At 43.7% G+C, this 14,303-nt stretch overlaps 1 protein-coding gene across 6 annotated transcripts in view; it reads right to left on the bottom strand.

The window, feature by feature from the left end:
• Positions 1 to 14,303, bottom strand: part of LOC148525498 (dipeptidase 2-like) — a 243,976-nt gene that overhangs the window by 115,369 nt on the left and 114,304 nt on the right. For all 6 annotated transcript variants that reach the window (XM_088470911.1, XM_088470909.1, XM_088470912.1 and 3 more), the window contains 2 exons: positions 3,013 to 3,185; positions 748 to 874 (listed from right to left, as the gene is read on the bottom strand). In XM_088470911.1, coding sequence (XP_088327037.1) covers positions 748 to 874; positions 3,013 to 3,185 — 300 coding nt within the window. The remainder of the gene's footprint in view (positions 1 to 747; positions 875 to 3,012; positions 3,186 to 14,303) is intronic.

The raw sequence follows: 14,303 nt of genomic DNA, 5'->3' as shown, positions 1-14,303 counted from the left end.
ATCCAGATCCAAAACACGAAGAAAGATCCAGATCCAAAACCAAAACACAAAACACGAAAAGTGGCCGGTGCACACCCCTACTGTAAATCTACATCTCTCGCTGAAAGCATCACTGAAAGGCTTTGGAGTCAAATCTTTGGTGTCTGCAATCTTTATACGACCTAGGCATTAACTAGAGACACTGGTGTAATTGGTAATTCATTTGGAAGGGACCACTGCTCTGTCCCCTACCACTCCTGAAGGCCCATCCATTGTTAAAATCACACTGCACCCCACATGGTGATCCACAATACTATAACCCAATACTTCAACCACTCCCCTCCCCCTCAAAAACGTATTCCTTTTTGCTGCGTTATGCGGCAATCATGAATTTTAATTTTCGTTGCCATTTTTTTTTTTTAGAAATATGCCCCAAATTATGCTGCAAGCTTTTTGAAAAGTAATTTGTAACAACAGCTAGTGATACTATGATACACTGTATATGATATAGAATTATTATGGCCATGTCCCTTTAGTGGTGCAACAGGCCCCTTTCATTGGATTCCCCTGGTGTGCCCTCCCTGCCCCAGTCTGACACTGGTAATATGTACAATTATACAAATACACTATTATTTTTAGATTGAAAATCTTACTGCTAGAATTTATAGTAGTTGAATTTCATGGACCATTTTTTACATTACATGTATTATAACTACATTGGTGTGTTATCAAAACAGTATTATAAGGATTTGCTATATAGTAGGGTACCTGAGCTCCCACATGACCACTTTTAAGTTTCTTCAGATTGGTTCTGGTGTCATTTAAAGTACTCAAGTCGATGTTTGATATATTATTATTGTAGAGCCTCCTGAGCTGCAGGGCGAAGTCATTGTGTCTAGAAGAAAAGAAAAAATGAATTAACTGACACAAATATTTGTTAAGTGATCTCTCCTGGAATATTTAAAATGAATGAAATAAACTTGTGGTCAATTCTATTAGCTGCAATATTTTCACCTCTGCGAGTAAGTGCAGGATTTACATTTATTTTTCACAACTTTGCTAAAGCTGGCAGCAGGCTCTGACTGACAGGTTACTCCCGGTCACGCCATTGAAATAAATGGGAAAGCGCTGACTGGCTGAGAGCGCGGGATCTGTGGCAGTATCAGCTCTCAGCCAATCAGCACTTTGCCATTCATTTCAATGGAGTGACCGGGAGTAACATGTCACTCAGCGCTGGGCCCTTACAAAGCGTGGCAGTCTGTAGCATTTTTGTTTTGAATAGAATCATGGATGCTACAAGGAACGAAGAGGACCTAATCCATGGATTTTGTGAGTATTAAATTGATAAAAGAGGGATGTGTGGGGGGAGTGTTTTTTAATAAAGGGATACAATATCATTAGGTCTCTTTGCCACCTTCAACTCTCTTCTCAGCCCACCCCCTCCTCAATCCCTGGCCCTGACTCCATACATCAAGACGTCATAGCCCACCAGACCCTCAGCACCCCGCCCCATCCTTTACTAGCCTTCCCCTCCCCATCCATCTTACCAACTCTGACTTCTTTTTCCCCTCTATCTTGAGATAGTCATGGCCCTCATCCAGTCTTCCCCTTCCTCCACCTCCCCCTTGATCCTAAACCCTCCCACCTCCTCCACTACCTCTCTTCTTCTGCCTGTCCCCATTTTGCCCACCTCCTCAATCTCTCCCTCTCATCAGGCACTGTCCCATATGCATTCAAGCATGCCCTTGCCTCCCCATTCTTAACTAATTTGCTCACAGTTTCAGCAAATGTCAAATTCTATCACTCATGGAGAATGGTTTAGCAGGGGGAACCCACGGTGTGTGTCCTCCTGCTGTGCCATTACCACCCCAGTTGGTCCAGCCCGGTGCTGGTTATAGGAAAAGATTTTCCTTTACCAAAACAGGCTCAGAGGTCCAGGGCTCGTTATGCTTTTGGAGGGGACCCTATGCCGTTTTTTTAAATAAATGTTAACACTTTTATTTACACATTAGCACAAAGAACCATTGCACAGATCACACTGATCTGTGCAGCTCACAGGCAGGTCTATACATTTTAGTTCAAATACGGCTGAATGACTGCACTATCAAACACGATTCCAAGTACCATCGGTAAACATGATTCAGTGAAACAGGATTCTTGGTAAATTTGTTAGTTTGTTTGCAAAAAACTCACTCATGTCTCTGTAGAGTGTGTTTAATAATCGACCAGACAGGATTCTTGATAAATCCCCCATGTTTTATTCCTGTCTATGGATAGTACAGTACTTGCGAGTTGGTTTGATGGTGGGGATACGTTTAGGAAGCCAGCGGCCTCAATACCGACCGCCGGCTTCCCTAATCCTCAATCCTGGCTAGGGTTAAATGACAGGCGTCTAAAATCTAGATGCCTGTCATTTTCCCGACGTCGGGAGACAGGCGCCCGGCATCCCGATCGAAGAGATGCCGGGCGCCGCGAGCGGACAACCGCAGGGGGGAGGGTTAGGTTTAGGGCACCCAGGAGGGACTTAGGGTTAGGCACCTCCCTGGGAGGGTTAGGCTATCAGGAGGGAGGGTTAGGCACCCCCCCGGGGAACTTAAGTTTAGGCAGCGGGGAAGGAGGGTTAGGGTTCGGGGGGATGGTTAGTAAGTACTTACCTTAAAGACTATCAGGATTTCTGCTGTTTTATCGGGCTGCCGCTGCCGGGAATCGAACAGCCGGCCATGCGGCAGCCGGCATTTCATACCGAATGCTGATGGTGTACTGACTGCTATTTGTGTTTTTCCACCCGTATTTGCCTTTAGTAAATCTCCGTGATTGAAAATCAGGGGAAACTCCTAAGGGTATGCTAACTGAACAGACATGATTCTTAGTAAATGTATCCACCTGGGAGTCCACAATCAGTCCATGTCGACAGTATAGTGTGTATATTAGATATTGAACCCTTTATCTACACTTATTAATATTTGATAGCAATACCAACATAAAAAAAAATCACTTTGAAAAAATGTACAGATTGCAGTTTGTCAGACTTACCCATCAATCAATGGGAACGACTTCATTAGATTCTGTGCTTTCTGGAGAAGATCATCATTGGAACATGAAAACATTGGAATGAAGAAGTAGAGTAAAAAATGTATGAGGGTCATTGCGGAATTTAGTGAAGGCACTTGCTTGTTGCACGCCATAAAAGGTGGCTTTATTGGGTCCTGTTGATGAAAGGATGAAGGACAAAGTTTAGAATCTATGTACTGTATGGCGTGAATCAGAGTTTGCAAAAGTGGATGGATACCCCCTACTAAATGATCATTTATTGTGATTGTCAACAGGAGTGGGTGTATATGACCACATCGGTAGATAGAAGCTGATTACTTGTATTTCTCACCCACTTGTGTGATGCCTTTCTTGGGCCAGCTACTACCCATTACTATTAAGCTTCTTGGTTGATCACAATTATTAATATAAATTGTCAGAAGGTATTTGTCCCCTTTAAAACACCACAAAGCCCCCAAACTGACATTTTCATATTTCAAGCTTTAAGATGAAGTACATAGTTTCATTTTAGCCAGATATTATGCTGCAGTGAAATAATCCGGCATGGCCGGCTGTCGGCGGCAGCAGCAGAATCAGCGTAATGTAGCGGCTGTCAGCGGCAGCAGGTAGCGCAGTGGGGGAGAGGGGATGTCAGGATTGTCATCGGCAGCTGGTAGCCGATGACAGCCGATGTAGCGGCTGTCAGCGGTGGCAGGTAGCACAGCAGGGGGAGGGTGTGTGTCAGGGCTGTCATTGGCTATCAGCGGCGGGAGGTAGTGCAGCAGTGGGGGGTGTCAAGGCTGTCATCGGGTGGATTAGTGCAGAGGCTCTCTCCCTATTAGCGGCAGCAGGTAGCACAGGGGGGGGATCAGGGTGTCAGGGCTGTCATTGAGTGCCATGCAGGGCTCTCTCCCCATGAGCGGCGGCAGGCCGCGCACGGGGAGGGAGGGGGGAACCAGGGCTGTCATCTGGCTGCCATTGAGCTGGTTAGTACAGGGGCGTGCAGGGTCTCATCCTAACAGCGCGGGCAAGCAGGCAGTGGTGACACAGCAGGGGGTGTGTACAGTCAGTGCTGCCATCAGGCTGGTTAGGACTGAGAGGACCCTAGGGCTGCCTTATCAATCTTGCTGTCACACATCCATAGGGACTGCCCCTCCATACTCTGCCTGGCAACATACCAAAGAGAAGCAGTTACTTACAGCCATCGCATTAAAGGTGAGTTAATAAAGTTTTTAACCAAATATAGGAGGCACATTTTTAAGTTAATAATTTTGTATAGCCCCCAAATGATTTTCTAAAAATCCAAATGGCCTTGGCAGAAAAAAGGTTCCCCAGCCCTGCTGTACATAATTGCATCTTTAAGGGTATATTATGTCACAATAAAGTTCTCTTTTATGTATCCAATACTATACCCTACAAATGAGTTATGACACAACGTGAAGTTTCATGCATCTTAAATTAAAGGTTGTCAAATGAAAGACAAATACTTATTTCACCCTGAATAGCACATCCCAACTTTTAATGAGATACAGGGGTTCATGTAGAGTTGCACACAATTTACGCCAAGGAGTAAATTTACTAAGAATCGAGTTTGGTCGAGTTTTGTTTTTGTTAAACTCGATTTGCATCGCCAAAACTCGGGTGAGTTTTTTTTTGTGCAAATTTACTAAGAAGTGAGTTTAGCTGAAAATGAGTTTTTCGATGGTGAAACAAATCGAGATATCTCCCCCGAGTTGGAAGTGAAGATGAGATTACTCACCCGAGATTGCAGTGTTTTCTCTCTGCAAATCTCTCCCGAGCTAGCAGCCTGCACATATCAGTGAAATATGTGCTTGCTGCTTGTGTGTTAGGACCTGTGAAAAAGGATTAAAAGGATAATTAAAAAAATTACGTGAGGTCCCCCCCAAAGGTCTAAGCAGCCCCGGACTTGTCAGCCTGTCCTGGTTCTTAAAATGACAGGGAAAAAAATGTGTAGGGTTCCACTGTAATTTAAGAACCAGCACCAGGTAGCAGGGCCAGACCTGGTTTTAAATTTATGGATAACATGTTTGAGTAGCCGGTCATTGGCTAAGTCCACGTGGGTTCCAGCCAATGAGCGGCCGCTAATGGAAGCCGCCGCTGATTGACTGGTGCCCCGGCACTAATGGTAGCTCAAGCCCGGAGCTATCATTAGCGTTACTGTATCAACATGCTGATGCGTATTGATACAGTGTGTCCGGGGCCCTATTTGGATTACTGCGGGGAACATCGTGGGACAAAAGGTGAGTATTGGATCTTTTTTTACAGGTACTTTCATTGGATACTTTACGTTGAGAAGGGGACATGAACATCTGGGACCAGGTGAGTATATATGTATGTAATCAAATTTTATTTTCACAGTGTGTTTTTTTACACATTTCTTTACAGGTGCACTACACGTACCACTGAGCCCTTAATGCCCCGCATGCTGGTACTTGTGGTTCTCCAAGTAACAGCATGCAGGGGAGGCTTGCTGGGACCTTTAGTTCCACTGTAAAATATTAAAATTTTGACACACTACACCTACACTATCAACCCGGCACCCACCGCCCAGAGGTGACGGTGATAGCCTCGGGCTATCAGCCTAGGACAGGGGTGCCCTGGAGAGGGGGACCCCTTTATTGGAGGGGTCCCCAACTCCCCAGGGATCTCTGGCCTGGGCTGACTAGCGGTCACGGCTGATGGGTGGCCCGGTTAAAGGGCTCCCCTGGCTGTGGCATCAGTCCCCCGCTAGAAAGGGTCCAGAGCTGGCTTTAAATATATGGTGAACCTCACGCAAAAATTTTATCTATATATTTAAAACCAGGTCTGGTCCTGCTGCCTGGTGCTGGTTCTTAAATTACAGTGGAACCCTACACATTTTTTTCCCTGTAAATTTAAGAACCAGGACAGACTGACAACTCCGGGGCTGGTTAGTCTTTTTGGGGGGACCTCACGTAATTTTTTTTTAAATAATTAAAAATAATTTAACAAGTACAAAAAAAAACACAAATCACAATGATTTGTGTATGGTTCAGCCAAACTCGCAGATCTGGAGGTGAGTGTTTAAAACATCAATTTGGCAGAGAGTTTGCAGGCATCTCACCCGAGATTCTCATCTCGATTCTTGGTAATTTGCGAGATGTATCTTTTAGGTGAAAAGTACTTCAGAGTCTGGTCGATGGTGAGAAGATTCGAGTTTGCTAGCTTGCCCGAGTTTTGCGAGTGAGATGAGAGAAATCTCTCTGTAACTCACCCGACTTTGCCTTTAGTAAATTTGCAAGATGAAAAACATGCCTAAACTCACCCGAGATTGTCATCTCGACCAAACTCGATTCTTAGTAAATTTACCCCCAACAATGCAGGTGTAAATTGCATCCATTAAAATGTGCGCTTTCAACAATATGCAATGCCGCAGGTAACTTTAGCTGCTTTTAACTGTGCAAATTATGTAAAATATGTATTTTTCTAATAGCTTTAGATATGTTAAAAGTATAACATATGCTCATTGTGTATCTGACACTAGCAGCATACCACTTTTATAGGGGGAATTCATTTAGCCGCAAGGTTTACCTCGCAGCTAATTACCCGCGCCATGCAGGGACATGCTATTCAACTTAATAGCGTTTTAACGCGCGCTAACCCGATGATTTCACGTAAACTGAAGAATCAATGTGTTTCCCCATAGCTGCAAGAAAAAGTCAATCTCTGCAGAAAACCCTGCTTATTGAATTTCCCAGTGGGGTAATTAGCCAAGGGGTTTGGACTCCTCCCTATGTATTACAGTAGGGATTTGCCATGGTCTGACTTAAGTAATATGTCACTTCTAGCTCCAGAAGAGAAATCACCATGAAAATGGCACACACACAACTTTCCCTAAGATCTGCGCATACATCGATGAGCGGGAAGGACCCGCATGGACACTGCACACAGGTCCTTTCCTCTCTAAGAACCGCCCATGTATAGCTCAGTCGTGCTGCGGCTACATACGGAGAAAAGCATAGATTGCCCACATGGACTGAACAGGATTCCCCGACCCCAGCAACTAGGTGAGTAATAAGGTTGCAAATTAAATGTGTGTTGGTGGTGTTTTTATTTAAAATATTATGTTAAGTTCAGGGTTTTTTTTATTACAGAATGTTTTTAAGTTGTACTACAGGTCCACCCCGGGCAGAAGGGAAACAGCTACAGCAGATTGGGATGTAGTTAATAGACCGCCGGTCTATATCTCGACAATGGAAGCCCAACGGGGGACTTAAGATAGGTGCCGAAATACCGATGCCGGAATGCAGAAGGACGCCGGTCTGATCGAGGTAAGTCCGGGCGTCTTAGCACTTAGCTACGGGGTGGGGGGGTTAGGTTTAGGGACTCCCGGGGGGACTTAGGGTTAGGCAACCTCTGGGGATGGTTACGGTTAAGCTAGGGGGAGGGGGGGGTTAGGGTTAGGCGCCACTGGGGGAGGTTAGGGTTAGGCATCCCCCCCGGGAGGGTTAGGTTTAGGGTGCGGGTGGGGAGGGTTAGATTTAGGCACCCCCCTGGGGGACTTAGGGTTAGGCACCACCCCAGGAGTCTTAGGGTTAGGCACCACTAAAGGAGGGTTAGGGGGGGGAGAGGAGAGGGTTAGAGTACTTACCAGCCTAGTCGGGATCTCGTCCTGGCGGGCTTCTGGAGTCGGGATTTGAACAGGCAGCCACCGGTATGTCATACCCATTCCCAGCAGATTTGAGAGATATATCTGTGCCTCCTCCACCCTTACGTAACTCATAAGGTGCGTGAACTTGCCTTTACTGTATTTGGGCTACACTAGCTTTCCCCAAGTTTGCCATTCTTTGTATAAGGAGTTGAAACTTTAAGATAACCCTATCTCTACATTCCCTTAAAATTTTAAAACAAAGAACTATAAGAATGTCAATTCTTTAGGATAACTCTTTCACTCTGAGAAATATACTTATAAGGTCCTCCAAGAAAAAGCATCTTTCAGAGGCGTGGTCAATGGCTGTGAGGAACTCACGTGCTAGCTAGAACTTGGTTTTATGGGACCTGTTACACAAGTTATATTACATTAGCATATTATTAAATAAAATTAATTGCTTCTTCAACCTGTTCCTAATTTATATTAATATTAGTGTATTATTTTAAAAAAATGACATTAATTTATTATTGTTATATTTTCAATGCAATATTATAGATGAATATTAACATTGAGAAATAAATCTATTGATCAAACACAAAAAATAGAATACAAAAGTTATATCTCACTGTATTATTTTAATTTACCCTATATTGTTTTATTTTCAGTATAGCAGTTTAAACATCCTATATTGATAATCTGTATTAAGAAGATTTTGATGAAACACTAGTCAGTATAGTGTTAAGGTAAATATATTACAAAAATATCATAATATTAAAGCAAAGTTGTAGCCTAGATTCAGAGCATTCACATGGACAAAGTACATTTTTATTGAATTAATTGTGAGCACTGCCTTTCCTAGTTACCACTATACCCAATTGTAACAAACATTTCACCCCTCTGTATTGCCTAGCAGTTTGTCAATGCCACACAACGTATTTGCTTTTAACCCATTAGCCTGTGATTTGCGTCATATCCCTACATTCCTGACCACAGCTAATTCAACTCCTGCCTCCAGTGTTCCAATCACAGTCTTCCATCTTCCTAGACTAGTGTTCCAACTAGGTTGTTTCAGCGGGGCATTGCACCCTGCCCGATTTGAAGTTGCTGAAATGCTCCCTGCCCTCATGGCGACATATCGCTTAAAAAGCTGTCCCCATCCGTGGGCAGCAGTGTCCCGCAAAGGGAAAGGTTCCGGTGAAACAATCATGGGCAATTAATAGATGCTGTGCGCATCCGCTGGGGAAGCGGACCTTTTTAATACATATGGCAAGCATATGTACTGTGGTAAACCTCTGTATTTTTACTGATACATCCCACCCTGAGTGTTATGCCACTTGCCCAGCATATCAGTGACATGGAGGAAGAGCAGCAAATGGCTTCCCTAAACAGGTTGAAAATCCCCACCCCAGCCAGTTCTGTTATCATGACATAGTACATAGCAGTGATGATTAAACTGTAAGGAAATGTGCTGCTTCTATAACTGAAATAGTTTTGATGTGTTTTCTATAGACTGAGTAAAGGACTATAAAACATAATGCACATAATAATTAGATGGCTGAAAGCACTGTCCTGTCTGGTAGTTGTATTTCTTTTGCATGGAGGGGACACCAAAATAATATTTTTATCCTGGGGTCCCCTTTGTCTAGATGTTATGATGAAAATAGCTTACTACGGTGCAAAGCTAGTTACACACAAGCAAACCCGCAAATGTGCAGTCTCTTGATTTTTACTTTTATATCTGCTTACCACTTAAGGGTCATATTCAATTAGAAGTGAAAAGCCGTTTTCTGCGGGAAAGTATCGCGGAGTGGAGCTTTTCGCGTGGTTGGAATTTATCTCCAAATTCAATTCCAGACAGTTTTCGCCTACGCGGAAAGTCAATGCAATTTACTAGGCAAAAAAGATTCACCTAAGGGAATGGGATTTAAATGCCCCCCCCCAGTGCCTAACCCTAACCTTCCCCCAGGAGTGCCTAACCTAACCCCCCCCCACCCGCACCCTAAACTTAACCTCCCCCTGGTGGTGCCTGACTCTAACCCTCAACCCTAGGGGTGCCTAACCCTAATCTTCCCCCCCCAAAACCTAACCCTAACCCCGCTAGAGTGCCTAATCCTAACCCCCCCCACCCCCGCGGCTAACGCTAAGGGCACCCCGGACTAACCTTCATTCGGGCTGGCGTCCTCGGGGTTCGGCATCGGGATTAACATAGGCGTTGGTACTTCGACACCTATGTTAAATCCCTTGCCAGGATTCCGCTGTCGGCATTGAGACCATAACTACATCCCCGGCTAAGAATAGCAGGAGAAGAGAAGTGCTAAATTTTTATTTTATTTTGGGGTGAAAACGTGGGGAAACCACCAAGGGACAACTGTGTCAGAAAATCCTGGGAAAAAAATTCAGAACACTCCAAAAAAGTACTTTCATTTTGGGGGGCAAAAAAGTAAAAAGTAGGGGGACAAACATAAAAACTATCGAAATAGACTTCTTGGGGCTCTCTCATAATGGGTAAGGTGTTTTTGAGATTGCAGGTGCTTGCAAAAGGTGCATTTTTCACGTTTATTAAAACTTCACTTTAGAGACTTTAAAAGATGCTAGCACCCATATTCAAGTACCCCAAATTTGACAGGACTACTTATTTTCAACAAAAAATACTGCATAATGCTATTCTTCACCACTTGTGTAAAGACGCTAATAAGAAGCTATTGAAACAACTTAAGTACTCCAAACAGTTTTATTAGGGCTATTCGGGCACATCTACATTGATCCCCTATATCAAAATATAATAAGTGATGTATCTGCGCAGAGACTGCAGCCAGTAGGACTCTTGAGACTCCTTATAAATCCCTAAATGATGTACAATGAAATATATATAAGAGTCCCACTCCGGCGCAGTCACAAATCTATATATTAAAAGGGATCAATTCCTTACATAAAGATAAAAGGTAAGTCCACCAGATGATTCTTTCAACTCTTTATCCACAATTGTTCTTTTCCTCCTCAATGTCTCAATGGGGCACACCAAGAGCCTTTATATTCAATATTCAAACATGCCAAGAAATGGCCACGAGGGGAATCATTTTTCTGATCATATGATCTGTCTGTTGGCAAATAGCAGAATGAAGGTCTGATTCCCAGCAGGGCACACACTGTTGTTCAGGGAGGGTTCACCTCCTGCTGGCTCTATAAAGCTTGGCATCCGACAGTCATATGTTGGTTTTGTAAGTAGCATTTGAATGACAGCGGCAACTTCAATTCTGTGCATGATTAAAGAAATCCACAAAAAACGTGACCTTCTTTTACCGCTGGGTTACACCATTGTTACATGGCCCCTCGTGGCCATTGCTTGGCATGCTTGAATATTGAATATAAAGGCTCTTGGTGTGCCCCATTGAGAAATTGAGGAGGAAAAGAACAATTGTGGATAAAGAGTTGAAAGAATCATCTGGTGGACTTACCTTTTATCTTTATGTAAGGAATTGATCCCTTTTAATATATAGATTTGTGACTGCGCCGGAGTGGGACTCTTATATATATTTAATTGATCCCCTATGTTAGTGCATCTTTTTGGGGGTTTAAGGCTGATTTCCCCAATTCTGACAGCACTTTCCGCCTGTTCAGAATTTGCCGCTTACCGTTTTAGCGTGTTTTTATAATTGAATACAGCGAATAGCGGGGACGCGCACGATAAGTTTCCGCGTACAAAACACGCGATGTAAGCGAAAAGTCGGACAGGCGGAGCTTTATCGCAGAGGCAATACTAATTGAATACCGCCCTAAGTTAGAAACCCAATTTGAATTGTCAGTTGGTTCTCAGCCTAAAGGAGGCACATTTATGTATCTTAGTTAGGACTGCAACATCTATTCAATAATACAACCATTATCTATATACACTTTATGATGTATTGCATGACAAAAATAAATCATGGATGTACTGTAGGTGATATCTACTATTTAACATTCGTTTTGATTTGTGTTTTTTGATGACTGTGAGCCATCACTGTAAACATTTGCTACAACTGTTATGACAATGAAAAAAATAGCATAGATAAGGACATTCTGTCATTTATTACTACTATGCTGTGCCTATTACACTTTTATGCTCATCACATTCTATCAGTTTTTCTCTGTGCAGAAAGATTGGTAAACCCATGACAGCCTCAAACTGCTAGAGCTTAGAATTAAATGCAGCTTCTGTACATATCTGCACAAATGTAAACAGTATCAGTTCCTGAAACTGCTGGTCTGTCTAATAAAGACAGATATACATGAGTCTGTGAGCTTACCAATGATGCTGTCACAAGCACAGTGCTGCTGGAAGATCTGACTGACGGTGCCCAGTACTGAAGGGCTCTTTTTTACGTGCTGGAGGAGGTGTGGTCATGTCATATTGGGGGCGTGCCTGTGTTCCATTGGGAGGCCAGCTCCCTGGTTCAGACTGTGGGGCCGGGCAGTGTCTCCTGAATGCACAGTACCACATTAGAGATCTGCTCTGGTGATATGAAACGAAAGGACAAGTGTTTTGTTTCAATCTGATTTAGCACTTGGATTACAATAGATATATCTCTGACTATTGAATGGATATTTATTATTAATAGCTTAAAAAAACCGCACAAAGTATAATCGGTTTCCTTATCTGCAGAAAATGCCTAAAGTATATTTATATAAGGAAATATTTAGGATATTATGGGCCTGATTCTGAGTTACACGCAGAAGTGCACGCAGCACTTTCTATTGGTGGTCGCCTGTCTGTGACTTTATGCAAATTGCCTACAAACTCCTTCTCTTGTGTACATCCACATACCTCCCAACATTTGTTGGGAGAGAGTCGGGACCTGCGCGCGCTGTAGGCGTGCCTGTCCGAAAAGGGGCGTGGCCTAATCGTAAAGGGGCGTGGTTTGATGACATGCCCCCGTTTACATCAGTCATCTCCGAGATGCTGGGCAGCCCCCGGGCTTCTCCCCGTACTCTGAATAGATGCTGTGCGCATGCGCACAGTGTCTATTCTAGCTCTGCATACACGCTGCTCTGCATAGCAGAGCAGCGTGTATGCTTCCCCCAACTTCCCCCCCACCGCGGGACAATGCGGCCCGCGGGCGGGACAGCTGGACAGTCCCAGAAAAACAATTGGGAGGTATGCATCCGTGCTGCCGATTGCCCAATATTACTGCCTATGCACATTGTAATACTGATTTGCGTACCCTTATATGCTGCCATCTGCCCTATGGTCAATAGTCGATCACAGTAGCACCTTTGTATGTACATCTGTGTATGTGCCTTAGGGGTTTTCAGTAATGTTCGCACATAAGCAGTTGCAAAAAAAAATTCAACTATATGAACCTCCGCATTGTCTTCAGCACTAAATCAGGCCCTATGTATTGTCATTAACAGTTTGATCTTTAATAATAATTTTTACATATAATTTAAAACATATTTACCATCATTATGAATCACTGACCTGTACTGTGATTCTGCAGACTCACTAGTAAAGTTTGGCGCCACTTATACTGAAGGTAAGCACTAGATGAGACAAGTATTGGTTGAGACCAGAAAGTCACCTATGATGCTGCTTTCATCTTTTCAGACCTGCTGATCCTAATTAAGATTGGGAGTTGAGTATTACACCGCTACATCTGGGGCCGGTGCTTCTATTAGGCTGCTTTAGACAGCTGCCTAAGCGCACCAGTACCTGAGGGGGCGGTGTGCTGAGGCTGCCTTGGAGAAAAATGAAGGATGTCTTCTTCTAGACCAGGGGTCGGTAACCTATTTCGGATAGCACCCGGTAATGGCAGGAACAGATTTCTGAGATCCGTTTCGTTCCTCCATTAATTACCGCGTGTACACTTAGGGGTAAATTTACTAAGATGGGAGTTCTATTTAAGAAGTGATGTTGCCCATAGCAACCAATCAGATTCTACTCTCTCATTTATTTAGCACCTTCTAATAGATAATACCTGGAATCTGATTGGTTGATATGGGCAACATCACTTCTTAATAGAACTCCCATCTTCGTAAATTTACAGATGTGGCTGTCTTCAGGGGATTTCCCACAAAATAACTGTGGTAAATATGCCCCCTTTTATTGTAATTCCCATTGAAACAGCTTTGTATTTTATTCCAGACAATGTAATATAATGTAGCGATTTAGTCATTATGTCAACACCATAATATTAACATGGTGAATGTCAACAGTCACAATGCTGACATTACAGGGCTGGGGTTAAGCTGCAGTTAGGGGTCTAACAGTAGAAAAATGCTGTGTCGACATGACAATGGGTGACATGCACAATGTGACATTATGACCATGTGGACATTATGTACCACACCTGGTGCTTTAAACCCTGAAAGCAATGTTGTACAGTACTTCCTCTAAGGCAGCACAAAAGGCTACTGTATAAAAATGTGTGCTCTCTGTATAAAAGTTGCAGGAAAATCTGGATATAGGCCCTCATTCAGAGCCGCTCGCTAGCGGCCGTACGCTCGTTCCGAGCGATGTTCGCACATCTGCGCATGCGTACGGTTTTTAGTACGCATGCGCGAACCAGTCAGTGCGGCCGAAAATCGTTTGTACGCTATATAGCAAGTGCCTGCTATTTTGAGTGACAGAATGAGGCGTATGTGGGTGGTAACAGGGGAAGGTGCTTGTAAACAGGGAGTGGAGATCAGA

This window comes from Taudactylus pleione, unplaced genomic scaffold, assembly GCF_031769625.1.
Source record: "Taudactylus pleione unplaced genomic scaffold, aTauple2 ptg000106l, whole genome shotgun sequence".
Lineage (NCBI taxonomy): Eukaryota > Metazoa > Chordata > Amphibia > Anura > Myobatrachidae > Taudactylus > Taudactylus pleione.
Note: the sequence above shows the minus strand (reverse complement) of the source record. Positions and strands in the feature narration are given on the sequence as shown.